Source organism: Pongo pygmaeus, chromosome 3, assembly GCF_028885625.2.
Source record: "Pongo pygmaeus isolate AG05252 chromosome 3, NHGRI_mPonPyg2-v2.0_pri, whole genome shotgun sequence".
In the NCBI taxonomy this organism is placed as follows: domain Eukaryota; kingdom Metazoa; phylum Chordata; class Mammalia; order Primates; family Hominidae; genus Pongo; species Pongo pygmaeus.
Window position 1 is genome coordinate 157,965,185 of NC_072376.2, and position 24,818 is coordinate 157,990,002.

Below are 24,818 nucleotides of genomic sequence, written 5' to 3' on the forward strand. Positions count from 1 at the left end.
CTGGCATGTGCTGGGAACAACAAAGAGCCAATGTAGCTGGAGCCATACTACAAGAGCTAGAGTAGTTGGAGATGAGATCAGAAAGTTAACAGAGGCTGATCAATGCCTCATTGATTATTTTCAGGACTTTGGCATTTACTCAGATTGAGAATGAAGCCATTGCAGGATTTTAAATAGAGGAGTGACATGATCTAGCTTACTCTTTAAAAGGCTTACTATGGTTCCTGTGTTGAGAATGAACTGTTGAGGGTTAGAGTAGAAAGAGATGAGGGTAAAAGCAAAGAGATCTGTTAGGAAGCTATTTGAGTAATGCTCGTAAGAGATGATAATGATAGCTTATACCAAACTCATGAGAAGAGATCAGATTCTGGATGTTTTATAGCTTCAGTGGGATTTGCTATTATTAGGTGGAAAAGAAAATGACTTCAAGGATTTGGGCCTGAGCAAATGGAAGACTGGAGTTGCCATCTAACAAAATGGGCAAGACTGCTGAAATTTTGGTGAGGATTTCAGGAGCTTAGTTGGGATATTCCTCTTAAGCCTTCCAGAGATGTTAGGTGGGCAGGAAGGGTTCAAGAGAGGTATCCTGACTAAAGATAGAAATTTGGAAATTGCAGTATATAAATGGAATTTAAACCTGTGAGACCAGAATAGAACAACTTGGGGAATGAGTATATGTGGAAAAAAATGACCAAGTCTTAGAGCACTGTCTGCATTTAGAAGCCTGGGAGATGAAGATGAGTGACCAGGAAAGTAGTAGAAAAACCGGATTAGTGTATCCTAAAACCAAGTTAAGAAAGGGTTTTTATCTAGTAGGAAAAGTGTTTGTGTCAGATGCAATTGATTGGTCAGGTGAATTAAGGTCTGATAACCATTTGTTTTAGCCATGTGAAGAACAATGATGGCTCAACAAGTTTTGATTAAATGATGGGCTCTAGAGCCTAGAATGGATTCCAGAGAGCATGTAGCGAGAAATTTGAGACATTGAGTATAAGCAACTCTTTGAAGTAGTCTTGAAGAAGGAAAAATAAAACAATGGGAGACAATGGGGTCAGATAATAGAATGCCTGAATGCTGATAAGAATGAGCCAGTGGAGAGAATAATTGATGAAGTTAAAGACAGAAGGGAGAATTGCTGGGACATTCTTATGGAATGTCTTCTAGTGTACAAATGGTCTTAGCTAGGGAAATACATACAGTGTCATTGCTGGTTGGCATAAGGGTCCATTTGAGATGATGAATTTAAAGGGAGACTAGTCAGCAGGTTTTGTGTTTTTTTCCCCCTACCCATTTTTAGCTCTATGTCTGCAGGTGAAGAGTCGAATTTAACCAAGATTGTGATTTAGGGTATTTTAGCTGGGTAAGAAGGAAAATAAAAACACCAAGAGCCGAGGGACAGTGGAAATATGATAGAATCAAGAGATAAAGGTTTGAAGAATGGAGGAATCAGGGTTGTTGGATTGTTGTGTAGTAGGGGGTGAACTGAAAAGATAAGAGTGGTGGTTGGAGAATGGAGTATTTGAAGGTGAGGTTATAGAAGGATTGCAATTACTGGTAATGATAAGGTCTAGGATGTAACCAGAAAAAATGAATGGCTATGGTAAGGTAGAAGACAAGCTGTTTGAGGAGAGGAGTTAAATGAGAGGACAGGAAGGTCGTCTGTGTAGCATATTGAAATCAAGAACTATGTCAGGAGTTGTAAAAGAGTGTGTGAAAGTTAACGGGCTGAAATCTTCAAAGAATGAAAGGGAGTGATCTGGTGGTTACTACTAACTAAAGCAGTTAGGTAGTTGAGATGCAAAACTTTTTAGGGAGGAGGGAGAGATAATAGTCTAGGACAGCATTGAGGAGAAAAATCTCTTATCCCCGTCCAAGCCTAATGATATTGATGGGTGTGAAAAAGACTTGAGATGTCTACAAAGGGAAGCAGTCTATCAAAAAAAAAAAAATCAAGATTGATTATCACAGTAAGAAAAAGACAACATGATGTCTTTCTAAATGGATAGTCTTGGTTTCAGATTCATTCATTACTTATTAGAATAAACGAGTATTAAGGCATTTTTGGAATTTTTTACTTTAATCAGAAATTAATTTCTGAACCACTAAGCCCAATATTGTAAAAGATTTTTAAGTTCACTTTGATCTTAATGCTGTGTAGTTGATTAAATTGGAATATCAAGACTTATAAAAGCTTTAAAAGTGAGCATAGTATGTACATGTAGTTACTTGGTCTCCTTTTAATTTCATTGCTATTATGATTATTTGCCATTTCTGTCAGTGTCATTATAGTCAGATGTACACAATGTGAAGTAATGCTTAGTTTGGGGGAAGAGCTTGTGGGATTTCCCCCATCCTGCTTCCCCTTTTTCAGTTTTCCTGGCTATTAATAATTCTTTTTCCATTAGAGCTTTAGATTTGCTTTGTCTGGGTTGGTTGGGGTTTTTTTTTTTTTTTTTTGAGACTGGGTCTCACTCTTATCCAGGCTGGAGTGCAGTGGTGTGATCTCGGCTCACTGTAACCTCCACCTCCTAGGCTCAGGTAATCCTCCCACCTCAGCCTCCAGAATAGCTGGGACCGCAGGCGCACACCACCACATGTCTGGGGTTCTTTTGTTTGTTTTTTTTTCTCATGAGATTGAATTAAATATATAAATTCAGGAAGGGTTTAAGTCTGTGATATTAAATATTCTTTATTATAAAAACTGAGATAGCATGTCATTTGTTCAGGTCATTTATATCATTCGGTGTTGTTTTAAAGTTTTCTTGTGTATATATCTTGTTGAGTATATTCCTAGGTATTTTCTTTTTGTTGCTATTGTAAATGACATTTTTTTCTTTCCTTATATAAACCTTCTGATTAAAGTATATATGTAAAATTTGATTTTCCCAACCTTACTAGATTATAGATTATTTTACAGTTTTTACATTTGTCAAAATTTATATTTTTTTTGCAGATAATCATTTCATCTCCATATAATGATCATTTATGTTTTCCTGTCTTTCATGTATGCAAATTAGTTCCCTTAACTAATTGCATTAAATTTGTTGATTTTTCTTTCATAGAAGAGCTGGATATTCTTTCGCACGGTTATGGCAGACAAATTAACGAGAATTGCTATTGTCAACCATGACAAATGTAAACCTAAGAAATGTCGACAGGAATGCAAAAAGAGTTGTCCTGTAGTTCGAATGGGTAAGCTGTTCTGTGGATCATTTAAGTATAAAAGAAAACCATGAAAGAAATCAACTGGTTTGATAATTCTTTATGGACATTAGCATAAACTTTGTGTTCACCATTAGTTTCATAAAACTGTGAAGACAAGAAAAGTAGTTCTAAATTTATTTTATTGCTTTGTGACTAAAGGATCCTATTTTTTAAAGAAAGACCAAATTGTAGAATAATACGTCAATATTTAAGTGTATTGGATGTGAACTCAAAGCAGAGTTCAGCCTACTGATCTTGAAATCTACAAAATCTTATAATTAATATTATATATAGTAATTAATTACTATAATTAATGGGGAAGGGTTACAGTAAACTTTGACAGTATTTTCATATTTAAAAAATGAACAAAGAGCTTAATAAGAATGACTATTCATAAGGTTTAACTATATTTTGAAGATTAGATAAATTTCCAACAATTCAGTTGAAAAATTATTGGTAGTCGTTAAGGGCTATGTTAAGTAATTGTGAATATACGAATGAGGCATAGAATTACTGAATCTTAGAATTATTGAAACTTAGAAACTTTAGTTGTCATCTCTTATTGTCTCCTTTGCTATTCAGAAATTCCATTATCCCTAATACCATGTTTAATTTTAGCTGTATGTTAGATGACTGCATACCTTTTTGGAGTTTTACTGATCTAGCTACAATAGTTCATTCTTTTAATGGTCTGCCTTACCATTTTCAAGGCATGTTTTGTTTTATGAATTTAAAATTTAGGTTAATCAGCTTAAAAATATTTCAGGATATGTCATACTTTTACTAGCATATTTTCTTCCCCAGTAGTAAATTAAGTAAAATAAATATACATTAAAGTCATCTCCCTGCTGCCAAACAAGGATATTCATATAAGTGATTAGAAATCTGTCCCCACAAAGCACTGATTTAAGCATTATCTCAAATGCATTTCTTTGTGTGGCCTTTGTTTTTGAAAATCTGCTTCTGTATGGAAATTTAGAACCAGCATTGCCTAAATAACAGTGTTTGGAAAATTAGAAGATCAAAGGAAATGGCTTAATTATATCTTTTCCTTTACCAGGAAAATTATGCATAGAGGTTACACCCCAGAGCAAAATAGCATGGATTTCCGAAACTCTTTGTATTGGTTGTGGTATCTGTATTAAGGTAAGTAATATTTTATTTACTGGATCAAACGTGTAACCTAAAACTGAAATGTGAAAATTCTGGATACTATTGCTATAACTACTTTAAGTGAGGCAAAGTATAAAGCAAATGAATAGAGAATGTAAATTTAGGAAAGTGGTATTCTAATATCAGTAACATTGTTGCTTTTTTAAATAAATTAAACCACCCTTTTTAAAAGTTACTCTTGCTGTACTCAACTTTATAAAGCCATTTCCAACCAAAATTTCTCTTTTTTCACCTTTTTATAAGAACATTACCCATCACATTACATGTTTCTTTCAAGTCTGTATTGAATTTTAAATTCACACCTTTTAAATAGAAATGCACACAGCCAAAAATTTTAAAATTTAACCTAATTCTTAATTAGGTTAAAGAATTAATCTAATTCTTCTACTGTATTACACATGCTTCTATTGAATTTTTCCCTATAGTATAATACTTAAAATAGCTCAATTATTAATAGTTTTTGTTGCCTTGAATAGTTTGATTAAGCTTTTAACTCATGAATGGTAAATTTCCAACTTTAGTTCATAAAAGAAATTTAGGAGCTAATGTGTAACATACTTAATTTAGATCTTTCTGTTTGTAGATATTATAGAAAGGAGCTTCACTAGAATTCAGATACCACACTATTGTGCAAATAAATCGTGTGTATATTTCACATTGGTTTCTGAATCCTTGTTTAAGTATCCAGAAAGATTTCGTGGATACCTGAAACATTTTCACTTGCTTTGAAAATATAAACAGGAAGCATTCCTTCCAGCAAATATTTACTAATCTCTTACTAGATAACCTGCCTTTATCCTGGGTGCTAGGAATCTGGTTTTGAGCAATATAGTATCTATTCTATTTTCTCTCTTTGCTGCTGTAAGAAAATTAGATTAATTTAAATTTTAAATTTTGGATATACACTTGAGTGGCTAAAAACATACTAATGAGATGGTCCTCTTTGAGGGTGGAGAAGTAATGTATAATTCCTGAACACTAAGATATTATAATGCACCTCATATGAACAGTGGATATTTTTTTCCTTGTAGAATTAAGAAGTTTAAATGACTTGCAGCATATAAGCATTGTATGTACATTTAAGAGAAGAGGATAATGGCGGTAACTCCACTATCCTCCACTATATTATAGAAAAATATAATTTGTAAAAAAATAGTTTTGGTTAGAGGGTGGAAATTACTATATTAGAAAGCAAGAGTAATTATCTGTTTTTATAATGTATAAAATGGAAATTCCCTGGAATCTCTGAACACAGAAACTTTGAATTGGTCCCCTGAGCTCATTGAACATGTCTGCTGAACAGATCTCTAATAATATGAGGTTATAATTTTTGCATGTACCTCTGTAGTTGTCTGTACTTACGAAAAATTTTTCTAGCCACATTACCATTCTTAAATGACCTTCCTGTTTTTGCTATTCTTGTTCCTTGGACAGTCATCTTACAGTCAAATGTTATTTGAATAAGCCTATGTGTTTTGTTTTGTTTTTTAATGTGAATTGACTCCGAGAATTCAAGTATGTTATTCATATAAGATAGATAAAAGTCATAATGGAAAGACATTAATCCCTGGTCTGTGCAAATATGCTAGCTATTGGTGGGATGGAAATAGCCCAAAAAAGGATAAGATCCATGACCTCAAACGACTTTACAAGGTAGAACAGGAAGTATACAACGGCAGGAATAATTGAAGGAAACAGAGGGAGAACATCTGTTTTGGAAAGAATATGAAGTCATATATTCAGTGACTTTTTTGTTGACTTGCCTCTTAGCCTCCCCTTATCTAATATGTTTTAACAAAACCAAACAAAAAACCTCAAGTTCTACAAGGTTTTTCAATAAGTATTAAGCACTCTTTAAATGTATAGGATTACACCCAACACTAAGGGGAATATCAAGTTACAGTTGACCCATGAAATCACAGGTTCAAACTGTGCAGATCTACATACACGTGTATTTTTTCCCCCAACCAAATGCCAATTGGAAATAGAGTATTTGCAGGATGCAAAACCATTTTAGAAAGGGCTGACTTTTTCTTTTACTCAGGTTCTCCAGGGCTGACTGCAGGACTTGAGTATGTGCCAATTTTTTGGTGTACTTGGCAGTCCTGGAACAATTTTCCCCACATATACTGAGAGACAATTGAAATAATTCTAATGTTCAAGGAACCTTTTATTTTAAGTAAATAGTAAAAGGAAATGAAACATTTCACATCTTTATGAAATCATGTTTAGAAGATTGCTTATAAAAATATTTTTAATCCATTTTAGTTATGTGTATGTGTCTACAAATTAATACAAAAATTAATTCTTTACTTTAAATAACAGAAATGCCCCTTTGGCGCCTTATCAATTGTTAATCTACCAAGCAATTTGGAAAAAGAAACCACACATCGATATTGTGCCAATGCCTTCAAACTTCACAGGTATATTTTCACATCAAGATTCCTCTTCTGTCAAGTTAAGAGTAAAATACATTTGGGATTTTAAGAGAAATGCAGAAATGGGGGGGAAGTGCTATTAACCAGTCACTAAAGGAAAATACAATATTATAACATCATGCAGAATCATACTGTATATGACTGTGGTTCATTCTGGCTAACATTACAATTACCTATGGGACTTTTTAAAGCTACTAAATGCCCAGGTTTCAGCCCAGTTTAATTACATCATAGGGTCTGGACCTTAGTATATTCAAAAAGTCCCAGGTGACTCTAATATACAACTGGGACTGAGAGTCACTGTTGTTCCTAGTACCCTTATCCCCAAAATAACTTTTAAGGGAACTTGCCTTTGATTTTGTTTATCCATTAATCTTATGATCTACAGAGAATATCACTTTGAATTTGGACATGTATTATTAAGTCACAAATAAATCCTTAGTTTGGGATTTTTATCTGCTGAACACTAACACTTTGAATCTAGGAGTCTAGATTTTACTAATAAAAAAGTATTTCTCAACCTGCCAGCTTTAAGAGGCCTACTGCAGCAGGGAGAATGAAGTGGAATATTTCTGGTTGATGTGGCACTTCTCTCCTTGTAAGTAAATGGCAGGCCAGAAAAGAAAGACATTGTGAGGATGCACCTGCTGTGTAATTTTGTACCAAAGCATTTTGTTATACATTAAAACTGGGCCTTATATGTAAAGAAGAAATTTACTTTAGGATGGACTTTGAAAACTGAATAAATAAAACTTGTAGTAATGTTGTTTAAGGATGCATTTCTAACAATTAACAGTGTAAGTTAATCTTGGCGGTTTTTTTTTCTAATAGCCATTAATCTTGGCTGTTTTTTTCCTAATAGCCAATAGTATCTGATATGTTTCTTAGCTTATTAATGGATGTGTGTGAAGTGCAAGTGCATTAAAATACATCATTCTGATGTTATGTGGCTTTTTCTGTGTAAATCTGAGTTGTTTTATTATTTTTGTATACTTGTAACAGGTTGCCTATCCCTCGTCCAGGTGAAGTTTTGGGATTAGTTGGAACTAATGGTATTGGAAAGTCAACTGCTTTAAAAATTTTAGCAGGAAAACAAAAGCCAAACCTTGGAAAGTACGATGTATGTATTATCACCTTGTAAAAATTAATATCATGAGTCAGTTTTATGAGATTTTGGGGGGATGATATGTATATTTTTAAAATATTCTTATTTTCAAGATTATTTATGGAATTAATGCTGAGAAATTTATAAACAAAGCTCTTTTGTACTTTTGAACTAAAAATCTGTTAATGTTACTTAACTGAAAATTCTGAGTTGTTAAGCCTTGATCTGAAGCAGAATTCTGCTTGATTCTGCTATATTACACGTTTCTATTTAATTTGTCCTAATAATGTAAAAATAGCTCAATTAGTTTTTGTTGCAGTCAATAGTTTGATTAGGCTTTTGACTCATGAATGGTAAATTTCCAACTTTAGTACATAAAGAAATTTAGGAGCCACTGTGTAATGTTCTTAAGTTAGATATTTTTATTTGTAGATATTATAAAATGGAGCTTCACTGGAGTGTGGATGCCACCCTATTAATTGTTCAAATAAATCATAAGTGTATTTTGCTTTCATTTCTGAATCCTTGGTTAAGTATCCAGAAAGATTTCTTGGATACCTGAAAACATTTTCACTTGTTTTGAATATATGAGCAGGAAACATTCCTTCCAGCTTAACCTCTTATTAGATGCCCTTCTATGTCCTAGGTGCTGGGAATCTGCTTTTGAATAACATAATATCTGTTCTGTTTTCTTTCTTTGCTGCTATAGGGAAATGAGACTTTTATTAATTATGTTCGCCTCCAATCTTAAGTTAAAAGCCACAAGTGTTCTATTTGCATATATGTTCTATTTCCTGTGGCATTCATCCTCTTTGTCATTGTATTATTAAATTCACATGATCTGTATTTTTTTTTTTTTTTTTTTTAGGATCCTCCTGACTGGCAAGAGATTTTGACTTATTTCCGTGGATCTGAATTACAAAATTACTTTACCAAGATTCTAGAAGATGACCTAAAAGCCATCATCAAACCTCAATATGTAGACCAGATTCCTAAGGCTGCAAAGGTCGGTTTTTGATAGAGGGAACTTAACGGATATTGGCAGAAGTGTAAAAGATATATCAAAATAAACTTGTTTTACTTTGTGATTCTTTTTAATATTGAAAGAAAATAGTAACTGTTTTTGGTATATTGTGGCAGGGGACAGTGGGATCTATTTTGGACCGAAAAGATGAAACAAAGACACAGGCAGTTGTATGTCAGCAGCTTGGTAAGTGTTTATTTTGTGTGTGTGTGAATATATATTTATTTATTTTTTGAGACGGAGTTTCACTCTTGTTGCCCAGTCTGGGGTGCAATGGTGCAACTTCTGCTTACCACAACCTCCGCCTCCCGGGTTCAAGCGATACTCCTGCCTCAGCCTCCCAAGTAGCTGGGATTATAGGCATGTGCCACCACGCCCAGCTAATTTTTTGTATTTTTAGTAGAGACCGGGTTTCTCCATGTCAGTCAGGCTGGTCTCGAACTCCCACCCGCCTCAGCCTCCCAAAGTGCTAGGATTACAGGCGTGAGCCACTGCGCCCGGCCATTTTGTGTATATATTTCAATAGGCCCCGAACTTAAGTGATGAAAGTACACATCTTTATGTGGATTACTGAAAATCTCCAGTAATTGTTATATTTAAACAATTTTCAACTGAAATAGCATTCAAACTTCAAATGATGACATGCAGTATACATTTTACCTGGAAGAGGTGAAATACATTGAGCACAATGCCTCTATGTTCTTTGTAGATTTAACCCACCTAAAAGAACGAAATGTTGAAGATCTTTCAGGAGGAGAGTTGCAGAGATTTGCTTGTGCTGTCGTTTGCATACAGAAAGCTGATATGTAGGTTACTTTACAATTTTTGTTTATCTTCATCCATATTATAGAGTTTTCAGTTGTGATGCTGCTAATGGAGGAATGGTTTTGAGAGAAATTAATAGAAATAGTATCTAAGTTCCTAATTTCGAGGTAAGATGTTGAAGCAGTTGTGTATCCACTAGCCATTTTCCCTGTTATATTCACAGGGGAAAATATTTATTTATTTAGATAGTTTATAACTGATAGGTGCCAGAACTTTTTATGTAAAGTCAGTTATTCATTATCTAAGCTCTCTTTTTTTGAGACGGAGTCTCGCTGTGTTGCCCAGGCTGGAGTGTAGTGGCGCAATCTTGGCTCACTGCAAGCTCCACTTCCCGGGTTCACGCCATTCTCCTGCCTCAGCCTCCTGAGTAGCTGGGACTACAGGTGCCCGCCACCACACCCGGCTAATTTTTTGTGTGTGTTTTTAGTAGAGACGGGGTTTCACCATGTTAGCCAGGTTGGTCTCGATCTCCTGACCTCATGATCCGCCCACCTCGGCCTCCCAAAGTGCTGGGATTACAGGCATGAGCCACCGCGCCCGGCCTAAGCCCTCTTTTTGTGTGAAAAGACTTAAGTTCTCCAGCCAGGCTAGCAAGCTTTTTAATATCTGAAGCAAGACGCGAGGTCTTTTAAATCACCATAGATCACTGTGGCATGCCATGTGAAAGAGAGGAGAGGAAAGTTTCCTTCCTACGTTTAGTGTCTCTCCTCCCAGATATTTATTGCTTCTTTTTCCACAATTCTGCCCTGTTGTCTGGTGAAGGCTAACTCTTCTCCACAAAGTATTCTATAAATTCTTGACATACCCTCCAAAAAACTATGCTTAAATGCAGCTGACTTAAGAGAAAAGCTCTCCAAACTACTTGAGACTATATCAGAATACTTTTTATGAGGAGTTACCAATTTGTAAATTAGCCTAACCTGGTAGACCCTCGCCAGACTTGGTGTGTAATCTTGCTTTCTGTAATTTTTTCCTTCTACTTCTGAACAGAATACAGAAATTTTTACCATTACAAGTAGACTCTTCATTACTATTGGAGATTTGTGTTGTGGTTAAATCAAAAGCTCTTGATACTACAGTGCTTTAGAATAATATGTAAGGTAGAGTGTCTTGTCTTTCAAACTTATTATATTTGCTTTTTTTTTTTTTCATAGTTTCATGTTTGATGAGCCTTCTAGTTACCTAGATGTCAAGCAGCGTTTAAAGGCTGCTATTACTATACGATCTCTAATAAATCCAGATAGGTAAGTAGAGATCTGGCATATTACTGTGTTGTTTTGTTTGGAGATTTTTACAGATTTCTAAAGATTAAACACTGGGACCGTCAATGTGGTGTACATATTTTTTATCTTGGTTGTTTATAGCTACCACCTAAATTTACCTTTCTTTACCTAGAACAGAGGTTCTCAGTGCAAGATTCATTTATTAACACCCCCACTTCCAGGGAGCTTAGGAATATTCTGAAATTATATGCAAATTCCATAGCTTTATAGGAAGCAGACCCTTAGCTTTTACCAGCTGTCTTTCTCTCTCTCTGTATTTTCACACACACACACATGCACGCACACGCTTAGAATTTGTAAGAATCACTAGAGTAATTCTGGTTTTTCAGAATCTTGCTGGACAAAAGAAAAGAAAATTCATCATAATTTCTGTTAGTATTCAAAATACCCTGTGTTTATAGGGTGCTTCTGTGGTTTGTAGAGTTTTCAGATTCATTACGTCATTTGATCCTCATGGTTATCTCGTAGGAATCTTTAGATGGTATTCCTATTTTGCAGATGAAGCATAAGGTCAAAAATCTAGTTGTTTGTTCTAGGTTACAAATGTACTGTATGACAAAGCTGTGACCAAATCCCAGGGTTTTTTTTCTGTATAGTATTTCCTGTGTTATACTGCCTCTTCTGACTTAACAATTTAATAAACATCCTTTTAAATACATGACTCATCTTGCAAGAAAGCGAGAGAAATCCCAAATGGTCAAAAACTAAAGCATTAGAACTATAGAGGAGTAATAGGACCAGATGTTGATGGTTTCTGTAATAGGTCTTGGGTTTTAACATCCACTCATGGGCAAGAAGCAAGGTCTAGTATTGGATTTTCACACATAAAGTGCCAGGACTCTCAAAGGACTGCTTTCTCACTGAAAGGGCAAATTAGAAACAACTCGTCTATCATTGCACGGAAATGTCAAGAAAGCAAATATCTATCATTCACTGAGCTCCCTGGAAGTGAAGGGATCGCTCTCTTTCAAATCTCTGTTCATGGGCCAGCAGCTTGCCTGGCTATGGAATTGAAATTTATATAACCAGTGGAATCTGTGAACCCTTCAAAGTGAGAAAGTAATATTTTTAAGGGGTCTGGAACTTTTATGGTACAGAGCAGAAGCAACGAACCAATAAGCTTTCAACCCTGGTTGCACAGGATTCCTATAGGTAATGGCTCACGAGGACGAGCTCAAATTGTAAATTATAAAATTTATAAATTAGAAGAGGAAACAGTCTGAAAATTAGCCAGCAGATATTATATGGCTGCAGGATTCAAGAACTTTAGGTGACATTCTAAGGGAGACTATTAAATAATGTTCAAAATAAAATCTTTAAATGAAAGGATTCAAAACCCTAAGGATATAATGCTACTAAAAAAGCAATAGGTAGATGTTCAGAAACCCAGACAAATCTAGAAATTAAAAGCTTGGTGACATTACAGATTCACTGGACATATTAGATGGGTTAGGGACAGCAGAAAAGTGCATTAGAAACCAGATCTTAGGAAGTTAGTAGAATACAGCAGAGAGAGAATAAAATTAAAATGTGGAAGGAAGGTTCAGAAACCTGGAGAATGTAATGAGGAAACTATTTACATATATCTTAAGAGTCTGAAAAATAAAGTCATGAAAGGATTATGACTGAGAACTGTTCAGAATTGATGAAAAATTCAGCTCCTTAGATTCAAGGAGCACAAGTTCTACAGATACTAAATAATTCATGTAGATACTTTGAAGTGAAACTTAGAATATCAGTGATAAAGAGAAAATCTCATGTAAGCCAAATAGAAGCCATAATTTTTACTCCATACACAGGCATTAAGAGCTTGGGCATTATGATAGGCTCTTTGGGGAAGGCAAGTGTAAAAATACAGTCCCAGTATTCAAGGACTTCACAATGTGGTAAAGAAAAATACACACTGTGGTAAAGAAAAGCATACACATGTACCATAGTCTTGAAAGGAATACACAAAGTCAGGTCACTAGTTCTCAACTCAAGTCACTTTTTATAAAAAGTATTTTTATAGCCCCTTTTTATACTAAAATGAAAGTCATAGATAATATCTATGTTCACATAAAACTTTAAAGATATCAAATAATGTCCTAACAATAAGAGGAAAACTAAAAGAAAATACTAGTTTACAGCCAGTATTTCAATGTGTAACTGTTGAGACACATCACTAGAAAACAAGGCATCAGGTACTTATATCGACTTATAATGAATAAATTTAAAATTAAAAGATCAGTAACTATTTTGTATAGTTGCAATAGGAAAGTGAAATAAATAAGTGTAGATGGACCTCAGGGGAAAAAAAAACTAGTTAAGAAAAAGTAATACTACCCAAGACTTTCCTATATTATAAGAGAGAGGACAGTAACTTTAATTGTAATAGGGATACCATGGTAAGACAGATTGGCATGACAACGTAGAGAAAATTTTTAAGACATTTCACAAATGGGCTGGTCTTATTTACAGGTATAAGGTTAAGATCTCTATGTAGTGATAGATTGATGATAAAGAGTCGTAGACGTATATCTCCATTCTGAAATTCGATGTGTCAAGGCATACATTCAGTCTTTAATGCCATAAAAAGATTTTGGAGATCATATCCTTGGATAATGAAAAATAGAGGATGCATTGGACAAAAGAATAGAGGTTTAAGAAGTTTTATAGAGTTTGACCTCAGAACATTATCAGTAACATGGAAGACTAAGAGATAGCCCTAAATTAACTGTAGGGTATACATTTTTTACAACCTAGATTCCTTACTATGCTATAGATTTGTATTTCTTCCCAACTTCTCAGAAAACAGAATGGCTGACCTAAATCATTTTTATATTTTGGACTTCTGTCTCCATAACCTCCATTTGAAGGTTGGGGTTGGGGGCAGGAAGTTTGACCTATTTTTTTTCTTCTTTTCAAAGCAAAGTAAAAGCCACTGCGTAATACAATGCTCCCTCACACTGGCTCTTTAAGGAAACATAGGATTTTAAGAGTAGAGAAATTCCATGTAATGGATTAGTGCCAACAAAGACACCGATGCAAGATGAGTATCACCAGCTCACCTGGGTGATTTACCATTTTTATTGATAACTACCACCATTGTGGTAGAAAACATTTCCTCTTAATTTTCCCTTTTCATCTTAGATCTGCTCTTATTTTCCATTGTTACTTTTTTTTTCTTGCCAGATTACTCCTGAAATGTTTTCTCATTTCATTCCCTTACTCTAGAATTGTGCAGTAGCCTCTAGACAAACATCCTTATTTAAATTTTAATTGAAATTAAAATTTTATTTCATCAAACTAGCAACATTCAACTTATGGCTAGTAGTCACTATATGGGACAACATAGAGATAGAACATTTTCATAATTGTAGAAAGTTCTGGACAGTGCTGTTTCAGAACCTACTACTATCTTCCTCATTTCCAATTAGTTCATATTCTTCAGTTTGTCATTCAACAACTTTTTTAGTTGTCTATTATTAGTACATAGTGTAAGACTAAAGAGGTGCCAAAATGTATTAAGAGTCTCCCTTAAGATGTTAATGAGCAAGTTATAGGGGTAATCAAAAATAATAAAAGTCCAAGTATCAGTCCAAATACTTGTTACCAGTATTCAAGAGTGAGGGGGAAAGCTCATTTGCATATTAGGAAAAGTATTCCCATAGCAAGTTGGATTTGAGATGGACCCTAAAGGGTTAAGTGGGATTTCAGCAGGTAAAGATCTAGGCAGGAGACTACTTAGAAAAAGAATAGCTTCTTAGACACCAGAGAAGTAGAGAAGTGGTTTATTTGAGAAAAAAGATGCCTTCTTCAGTGTTTCCTGTGTATAAGCTAAGTAATAGAAAGATGGTAGCTAAAGTTTTAGAAAGTGTTGAAAGACTAAGTCTAATTAATTTAAGTGATTAATTTCATTTGGAATTGAGACCCACATCAGGGGACCTAAAGAAAATGAGATATGAAAGAAATACGAGGGCCTGAACTAGAATTTAGGCAAAGAAGAAAAAGGGTGAAATTGAAACACAAGACATTGTTGAGAAGGAATTCACAGACTTTAACAGTTTAAACAAAATATCAGTGGGAATAAAATGTCATTTTTGAGGGAATGATAATTTCATTAATATAAATATGGAGAATTTTTATTTGTGTAGGAAGCTGATACATTAATTTGACATATGAGATGTCTGCAGGACTTTTTTTAACATGTTGAACTATGTTCGATATGGAAATGGGAATAAAGTGCTACATAAAACCTTCGTGACTATTACTTGCATCTAATAGCTTCTTTTCCAGCCAATACTGTATCACTTCATTCAAATATAGCCACTTAAGCTTCACATCATACCCCATTCTCATTCATAAAGTGCTCCAGTACGCACTAACCTATTTTCTTTCTGATGTTCACAGATTTTATTATCTGTGGAGCATATTTTGCCATGTAATCTTTTTTGTTACCATTTCATACCTATTCCTTGTCTTCCTCAGCTAAATCGAAACGTCTCAGGTTAAGGATTCTGTCCTATCTTTGTGTATGCATCCATCCCCTACTACAGCTAGCATGGCACAGGACAGGTACAGGGCTTAATACATAAATTGAGTAGCATAATAAACAGTTTAGGCTACATCTGAATTAAATCTATTATAATTACTTTGTAACACTTATTTCGAAATATGTTTCTTATTAGCAGAATGCATTTAATTCATATATCAATAAACTTTGAAATTGGCTGGTTTTTTCCTTTTAGTTCAGGAAAACATTTTTAAATATGAGCATTGATAATAAGCCTTACTAAAGAAAATGTTTCATGGCTTTTGCTTCTTATGTCTTTATGCTTAAATTTTATTAGATGTATCTATTTTTCTGAAATTTCCAACTATTAAAAATAGTTACATAAGAGTTTTAACTAAAATCTGGTTTGATTTTCAGATATATCATTGTGGTGGAACATGATCTAAGTGTATTAGACTATCTCTCCGACTTCATCTGCTGTTTATATGGTGTACCAAGCGCCTATGGAGTTGTCACTATGCCTTTTAGTGTAAGAGAAGGTATCTTGCAAAACTTTTTTCACATATGCTGTATTCTCTTCTACTCTAATGCTTATAAACTACATTATTGATATTAAGTAGTTTTACATTGCTCTGATATCATCCAAAATTCAAGTTCCTTGGAATTTAATCACTGAGCGTATAAGGTTATATATATCAGTTGTTATACAAAATATATTTTTTTCATTTTGGAGAATTTTCTCCTGGGGATGAGTAGAAATGCGATGTTACTTTTGTTGGGGGTTGGGAGGCTACAGTAAAAGTCCTCTGCGTTTTGGCTTCTGCAGTATTACTGTAGTATTTGTCATTTTCAAATTAACTTTGACAGGCCAATATCAGTAATGAAACTCTTAAAATACTTTCAGTGTTCATCTTGTTTTCATATTTTAAATTTATCTGTAATATGTATACTATGTTTTTGGAACTAAGGCTATCTAAAAGCCTAATAAGATAGTTTAGTAAGTGTATTAAAATTTTCATTTAGTCTTTGTACTTCCAAGAAAATGAGATTCCCTGGCCTCTCCCTTCCATGTCTCCTCCTTACCTGTGTAATTTAAGCAAAAATGGAAACTAGCCTACCACTAAGTGGCTCCTGAAACAAGTACCAATGTACTCTCTGCCTTCCATACCTTTTTCCTTTTTTTCTTCCCCATTTTCCTTTTACTGCTTCCTTGTGTTTTATTTTTATTTTTCTTTCCACCTGTCTTAAACTGACAATTCAGAACACTAAAAGGGCTGTTTACTCAGGAAAAAAATACCATCTCCTAGAAGTAGAAAAATTCATGTAGCCTGTAGTTCCCTAAGAGATGGCAGGTTTTTTGGTTTCTTTCTTTTTTTTTTTTTTTTTTTTAAAATCTTGGAAGAATTTTTTTGTACCTAAAAGCTCTTCTGGAAAAATAAATTTATATTGCATTATAATCCTTTTCATAAAAAGATGTTGGGAGTTTTTATAATTTATAAAAAGTACAGAAAAAGATGTGGGGAAGAAATTGTTGTAACTTACCTGCTTATACATTTGAGATAGATGCATACTTTAAAGAAAAATTTGCAGTTACCTAATTTTTTTGCCAGTAGTCTTAAGGGATGACATCAGAACCAATTTATTAATGTTTTATTCTTGTCAATTAACAAATATGTATTGAGTACCTTACTCTATACCATATGGTAGTCTTTGAATCAAGTTGATAATGATATGGGTACTTGGCAGTCATTCTTCACAACTCCAGTTATAAATGTCATGTCTAAAGGCTGTGCCATTCAGTAAATGGTACCCAGTAAGGTTTTTAATGTGCTTGATCTGTTAAAACAACTTAAGAAACTTTAGTTTTTCTGTGTTCCTTTAATATATTGAAATCAGTGCAGCATACTTAAAAGCTTTCTATAAACTGTAAAGGTGATTATAGTTTGAACTCATTTTTAAATTGACAAGACAAACATTGAAGTAGGACTGTAAAGACTGACTTGCTGTGTTTTTTTAAAACGAAGTCACTTAGTTCTTTGAGCCTTTATTTTCCAAAATAAGTTAGATATTTGAACCAAGTGGCTGCTAAGGTTCCTTTGAGTTTATGTTTTTATGTAATTGTTTTTATTTAATTTTTTAACTTCACATTTATATGTTTTAGATAGTTTAAGATCAAAAAACATGCTGATTGGCAAAATAAATGTAATCTGTTCATTTGTTCTGTCAGCAAAGATGTATTGAACACCTACGTTCTAGGATGAGGATACAGGCTGCATGATGTGTCTCTCAGTTCCAAATAAAATGAATAACGTCAAGACCTTCCAAGAAACTTCAGCTTTCTCTTCACTTAAATATAGGAAACACTGAAATATGGATTATTCATTGTTTCTCAAATACGCTTTTCATTTCAGTGTGTCTGCCATTGTAGACCTTAAAATTTTATTACAGAGGGTTCTTGTATACAATGTGGATTTAAGTTATTAAAATCTGTTTAGATAATAGTGGTGGTTATCTTTGTACAGTGAAGCCATTAAAAAAATGTTAACTGAAGTTAGCTCATATTCAATTTCATATGAACCTGCAGGATTAATTTTTTTTAAAGCAATAAATTATAACCTCAAAATATGTGCTTATCTCTCATATGAAATTAAATATTGTAACATTGTATATTAAAAAATTTATCCCCCAAACTTTTATATCAATATTATATCAATCTGAAAATACTCTTACATATTTGTCATTTTCGCTTTAAAGATAAAGCAAAAAGGACATCATGTGCTCTCTTTTGCATAAAACCTGATGGAAAAAATAATTACAGGATAATGAGAAGATGTACTTCATGTGGTTGGGGGGGACATGCATATATATTCATGAATTATTTAAACTTACATTAAATATATTTTTTTTAAAAGTTACTTCTTTATATGCAGACCAACATGTTAGCAAAAATCCACAGAAATTTAAAGTATATAGTCTATAGATTGCTCCCAAGAGAGCTTAGGATTTTGGCTCTAATGATTTCTCCCTGTTGACAATTTTCTTCCCAACAGGCATAAACATTTTTTTGGACGGCTATGTTCCAACAGAAAACTTGAGATTCAGAGATGCATCACTTGTTTTTAAAGTGGCTGAGACAGCAAACGAAGAAGAAGTTAAAAAGATGTGTATGTATAAATATCCAGGAATGAAGAAAAAAATGGGAGAGTTTGAGCTAGCAATTGTAGCTGGAGAGTTTACAGATTCTGAAATTATGGTGATGCTGGGGGAAAATGGTAAGTTTTCTGTTTTGTGATAAGTAAAAATCTTCCTGTTTATCTAGTAAATTAGTTTTAACTATTTTGTGGAAAAATTTGAATCATATGTTATAGGGCTAGAAGCTTAGTTTTATTTAAACCCATAAATTTCTTAGTGTACTTTCACATTTTTTTGGCATTGTGTAATTCAATTTCACTGTAATTCAATCAGGTTAATATTTCTTATTTTGTTTTATAACCTCTAGTGAAAATAAGGTGTTCTTTGTCAGCTGGTTTTTTACATGTAAATTGATAAGGCAGTTATTAATCTTATAAATTAACTAAGATGGAAAGGATAAATGGTGATTCAGAAATAATCCAGCTTTAAAAATTTTTTACTCATACACTTCAATGTGGAACTTTTCTTATTTTAAATTCAGAGCAATCTATCTTTGTAAATAATTGTATTACCAGCATATATTTCATAATAAATTGTCATAAGTATAGGTATAAGATGAATTTGACTACTAAATATGTGATATTGCCTTCATGATTTAAGAACTATTTGAATTGTAATCTTACAGCTTACAAAACTATAGAAGATAAATTTTATATAAAGATTGTTACAATGTATCAGTCTTTAGATAATGGGAATTTTGAATTGGGTTGCAATTAATTTAAATATTTTATATAAGTAAACTTTAAAATTGCAGTTATCTTTCATAAAACAGTCTATACTTCTTAATAAATTGTGTGCCCTGATAATTTAGCTAAGTAAATCTTTTCAAACTATTGCAGGATTTAAACTTTATAGATATACCATTTATTAAAATTGTCATAAGCTTTGACTAGTCTTTATTCCTCTTAATTACCTTAGAATGACACTTCAGAGGTGAGCCATGAAAGACTTAAGTATTTTTCTATATAAACTTCAGAATTCAATAATGTCAGTGTATATCTTTAAAACAAATTTCTCAGTTAAAACCAAATAGGACATAGTGATTTACTTTAAATGTCAAGCATCTTTCAGATCAAATTGTCATATGTTGTGTTGCCAGGAACGGGTAAAACGACATTTATCAGAATGCTTGCTGGAAGACTTAAACCTGATGAAGGAGGTACAGTTGTAACTGTTGAGTCTTTTTACTCTGTTCTACACAGTAAACTTTAAAGATCTGGGCAGTTTTTAGTGTCTTATGTGTTTCATTATTTTGCAGGTGAAGTACCAGTTCTAAATGTCAGTTATAAGCCACAGAAAATTAGTCCCAAATCAACTGTGAGTTATTATTTTTTATATGGTTACTAAAGAAAATTTTGTATATATGCCTATAGCTTTCATCTTTTACTATATTAAAATTTTTCTCCAAATTAGATTCTATACAGTTTTATTGATAGTTGCAAACAAAGGTATTAAGAGTCCAATCCTTGATTCATATCCACTGCTAAGAAAGTGCTTTAAAGATGTTTGTCATCTTTGGCCGGCAGTGAGCAGTAGCTCACGCCTGTAATCCCAACACTTCAGGAGGCCTAGGCCAGCGGATCATGAGGTCAGGAGATCAAGACCATCCTGGCTAACATGGTGAAACCTTGTCTCTACTAAAAATACAAAAAACTAGCCGAGCGTGGTGGCGGGCACCTGTAGTCCCAGCTACTCAGGAGGCTGAGGCAGGAGAATGGCGTGAACCTGGGAGGCGGAGCTTGCAGTGAGGGGAGACTGCACCACTACACTCCAGCCTGGGTGACAGAGCAAGACTCTGTCTCAAAAAAAAAAGAGATGTTTGTCATTTTTTTGCTAAATAAATAATTAAAAACCTAATGTATTTTGTGCCACAATTGACAACAGCAAGAAGGTGAAAAGGCTATTCCCACAAGATGGGAGAAACATTTGCACATCATATATCCAATAAAGGACTTGTATCCAGCATATATAAAGAACTCTTATAATTAAAAATGAGCAAATGTCTTTTAGTTATTCAGCCATAAAAAGAAATGAAATATTAACAAATGCCACAGTCCTTGAAACCATTATGTTAAAGTTAACCTCCTTTGATTTCTACAGGTGTTGTAATGAACGCCTCAGTACCTCAACATTCAATAAATGTTTTATCTGCTTGGCTTAGCTTACCATAAAAGTTTTGTCGTTGATGCTCTCTGTAAGCTTAGCTTTAAATTCTAAAATTCAGCCTTATCCTGAAACAGCAAGGAAAAGTCATCTTAGGATTCATCCCTAGCACATTATCATGCATTTTGTGTTCTCTTACTGACTGCCTAAGGTTGCTTGATACCCACTTTGACCTTTGGAATTTCTACTCTCAAATGATTTTTCCCCTGAAACATTCATTATTTGCTTATTACTTTCTAATTTTAAAATTATTATTGCAGGGGCTGTGGAGTGGGAAAAAAAAAAAAAAGATTGTTGCAGGCTGGGGACAGTAGCTCACGCATGTAATCCCAGCACTTTGGGAGGCCAAGGCAGGAGGGTCACTTGAGCCCAAGAGTTTAAGACCAGCCTGACCAACATAGATCCCGCCTCCACAAAAACTTAAAAATTGGTTCAGCATGGTGGTGCATGCCTGTAGTTCCAGCTCCTCTAGAGGCTGAAGTGGGAGGATCACTTGAGCCTGGGAGGTTGATGCTGCAGTGAGCCCTGATCATGCCATTGCACACCTGGGCAATGGAGCAAGATCCTGTCTCAAAAGAAAAAAAAATTCCTTTTTACTTGTTGGACATGATGGGTTTTGAATAGAAAATCTCAAAACATGTCATAGATGGTGGATACACATTGATATCTGTTGGTGGCAAATTGATATACTTTTATTCTGAAGCTTAACTTTGTCAAGATTCATAAATAGAAGAGTTCTGTAGTGAAATTTTATCATTTAAATACTTTTTTATATTAAAAACAGGGAAGTGTTCGCCAGTTACTACATGAAAAGATAAGAGATGCTTATACTCATCCACAATTTGTGACCGATGTAATGAAGCCTCTGCAAATTGAAAACATCATTGATCAAGAGGTACTTTAACATAATTTTTTAAATTTTATTATTATTTTGAATTTTGGATGCCTTTACATGGTTTGCTAAACTCCTCCAATTAGGTGCAGACATTATCTGGTGGTGAACTACAGCGAGTAGCTTTAGCCCTTTGTTTGGGCAAACCTGCTGATGTCTATTTAATTGATGAACCATCTGCATATTTGGATTCTGAACAAAGACTGATGGCAGCTCGAGTTGTCAAACGGTAAATATCTTGCTCATAGCTGTATTTTGATTATACTGTCCTACAAGTGTGCTTAATATAATAGTCGAATGTTTTATGATATAAAGCTATAAGATTTCAAAATCACTGTGTTTTAGTTTCATACTCCATGCAAAAAAGACAGCCTTTGTTGTGGAACATGACTTCATCATGGCCACCTATCTAGCGGATCGCGTCATCGTTTTTGATGGTGTTCCATCTAAGAACACAGTTGCAAACAGGTAAAATTACTTTTTAATATGTTCAAAGTAATTCATTTTAAATTTTCCAGTAAATAGTAAAGTCACTCACTTTAATTTTTAAAAAATGAAAGCTAGAAATTCTAGACTTGATTCTGTGACTCCTGAGATCATTGGTATTGGGGACTGGATGGGACCATGTGAAAGAGTAGTTTTTAGGCTTCAGTGTGGAATCCCTCACCAGGAAGATAAAAAGCTGTAGGCCACAGCATAAAAAGCTATGGGTCCCTCACTTTTCTTTCAGCTTAACTTTTGTTTGCTTTATTATTTGAATTTCCCAAAAAAGATTGAAAACTATTGCTTTCGTACATGATAGAAAAAGAAAACAAGATTAAAGAGGTTACATGATTTGTCAACTTATACTGACAGTGATTGAGCTCACAGTGGATCCCAAATATCTGGTATTGATCTATAGCAGAGTTAAAATAAATGGTTTTACCTTTTTCCTTTTTTCTTCTCATTTTTCCTTGTTAGCCTAATTAAGAGCACTTGCAATATAGAGAAGCCTAACATTCAGATCAAGTTACGAGAAATTCATTTTACCTTTAGTGCTAAAGCCTATATTATTAGATTGAACTAAATGAAATTACTGGTGTTCAGTTTTCACCTATAAAACCAGCAGTTTCATGTGGTTTCAGCATGTTTTCTGGTATTGGAGAGCAAGGAATGGAGTTGCCATTTTAATAATTCACCTAAGAAATGAAAGTATTTTGCTGGGCTTCTTCCCTGAATTCCTTTTTTTTTTTTTTTTAATAAATTGAGAATTACATATTTCTTGAAGAGCTAGGGAAATTTCTTAGCATATGTGATGTTTATTTGTTCATCTAGTGATATCCCACATTTCTATTTACAAAATTTTAAAATGTTTCACATGTATGTTGTGATTTGGCATGATTTAAGAACTTGCTTGGGTAAAAACGATGAAGCATAGAAATTTAGAAAGGAGTTATCACTGAAAACCACTATTAGGAGGACATATTCCCTCCAGTAACAAATTTTTCGTATAAATATAACTTTTTAAGATTCTCATCCCCCCTAAAAATGTGCAATTTGAGATTCTGTAATCTACTTATTAATGATCTTCTGTTTTTCTAAAGTAGTACTTCTATCTTAAATGTTTCTTTCACCAGATTAGAAATCCAGGTTAAATTTTTTTTTTTGTTTTGCACAAAAATATAGCCAAGAAAACTATATAGTCCAAGCAAAGCTATTTCTGAACACAGGATTTGTAATATGCTGTTATTATACTGTTATCCAGATGATTTATGATTGGGGAATTTGAGGGAATAGTAATTCTTAATACCCTTCCTCCCAAAAGGTAGTTACATTTCTGAAGTAAAATTTAATCAAAATTGATTTTTTTTTTTTTCTCCTAGTCCTCAAACCCTTTTGGCTGGCATGAATAAATTTTTGTCTCAGCTTGAAATTACATTCAGAAGAGATCCAAACAACTATAGGCCACGAATAAACAAACTTAATTCAATTAAGGTATGTAGAAAAATTGTCTTAAATCATGGATCACTGATCTCAGTATAAACACTTGAAAGGCTATTTAAAAATCAATAACATATGGCTGGGCACAGTGGCTCACGCCTGTGATTCAAGCACTTTTGGGAGGCCAAGGCAGGCAGATCACTTGAGGTCAGGAGTTTTGAGACCAGCCTGGCCAACATGGTGCAACCCCATCTCTACTAAAAATGCAAAAATTAGCCGAGTCTGGTGGCAGGTATCTGTAATCCCAGCTACTCAGGAGGCTGAGGCAGGAGAATCGCTTGAACCTGGGAGGTGAAGGTTGTAGTGAGCTGAGATCATCCCACTGTACTCCAGCCTGGGCAAAAGAGTGAGACTGTGTCTAAAAAAATAAAAATAAATTAAAAAACCACCATATTTTATTTTAAAATTCCTATGTTTTTTACATTTTAAGACCTGATGGCATACTTTAGTGTGCAGTAGGCAGCAACTGTAATGTAGCTGTCATTGCTGTGTGAACTCAAGAGCTCTTCCTGTTTTCTCTTTAAGTTGTATCACAGTTGTACTACCTATATTGATTACCACTTAAAATGTCTGGGGAAAGATTACACTAATTCATCATTGTAACAAAGAATTTTTTAAGAATACCTTAACCAATTTCTGTTATATTTTTCAATACATGATTAAAAGGTGTATTTTAGGCCATGTGCAGTGGCTTATGCCTGTAATCCCAGAACTTTGGGAGGCCAAGGAGATCGAGACCATCCTGTCTGTCTAACGGTGAAAACCCATCTCTACTAAAAATACAAAAAATTAGCCAGGCGTGGTGGCACGCGCCTGTAATCCCAGCTAGTCGGGGGGCTGAGGCAGGAGAATCACTTCAACCCAGGAGGTGGAGGTTGCAGTGAGCTGAGATCGTGCCACTGTACTCCAGCCTGGGCAACAGAGCGAGTCTCTGTCCCTGCCCCCGCCCCCCCCCAACCCCCCCCCAAAAATATATTTTGAAAGTCTAAACAAGCTCCTGTGACGAGGAAAACAATGTGTCTACTTAATTGACAATGTTTTTTG

The 24,818-nt window shown here is 34.1% G+C and overlaps 1 protein-coding gene across 2 annotated transcripts in view; it reads left to right on the plus strand.

Moving 5' to 3' along the window:
* The window catches only part of ABCE1 (ATP binding cassette subfamily E member 1), a 31,687-nt gene that overhangs the window by 3,822 nt on the left and 3,047 nt on the right, over nt 1-24,818 (plus strand). Inside the window, exons 2-17 of one of the 2 annotated variants that reach the window (XM_054486731.2) lie at nt 3,066-3,192; nt 4,265-4,350; nt 6,703-6,800; nt 7,818-7,935; nt 8,789-8,926; nt 9,061-9,130; nt 9,654-9,750; nt 10,924-11,013; nt 15,965-16,086; nt 18,598-18,819; nt 19,839-19,898; nt 19,998-20,056; nt 21,687-21,797; nt 21,881-22,023; nt 22,140-22,262; nt 23,657-23,768. In XM_054486731.2, the coding sequence (XP_054342706.1) occupies nt 3,090-3,192; nt 4,265-4,350; nt 6,703-6,800; nt 7,818-7,935; nt 8,789-8,926; nt 9,061-9,130; nt 9,654-9,750; nt 10,924-11,013; nt 15,965-16,086; nt 18,598-18,819; nt 19,839-19,898; nt 19,998-20,056; nt 21,687-21,797; nt 21,881-22,023; nt 22,140-22,262; nt 23,657-23,768 (1,752 nt within the window). In that variant the 5' untranslated portion in view covers nt 3,066-3,089. Of the gene's footprint in view, nt 1-3,062; nt 3,193-4,264; nt 4,351-6,702; nt 6,801-7,817; nt 7,936-8,788; nt 8,927-9,060; nt 9,131-9,653; nt 9,751-10,923; nt 11,014-15,964; nt 16,087-18,597; nt 18,820-19,838; nt 19,899-19,997; nt 20,057-21,686; nt 21,798-21,880; nt 22,024-22,139; nt 22,263-23,656; nt 23,769-24,818 lie in introns of both variants that reach the window. The other variant, XM_054486730.2, reaches the window with a different exon arrangement.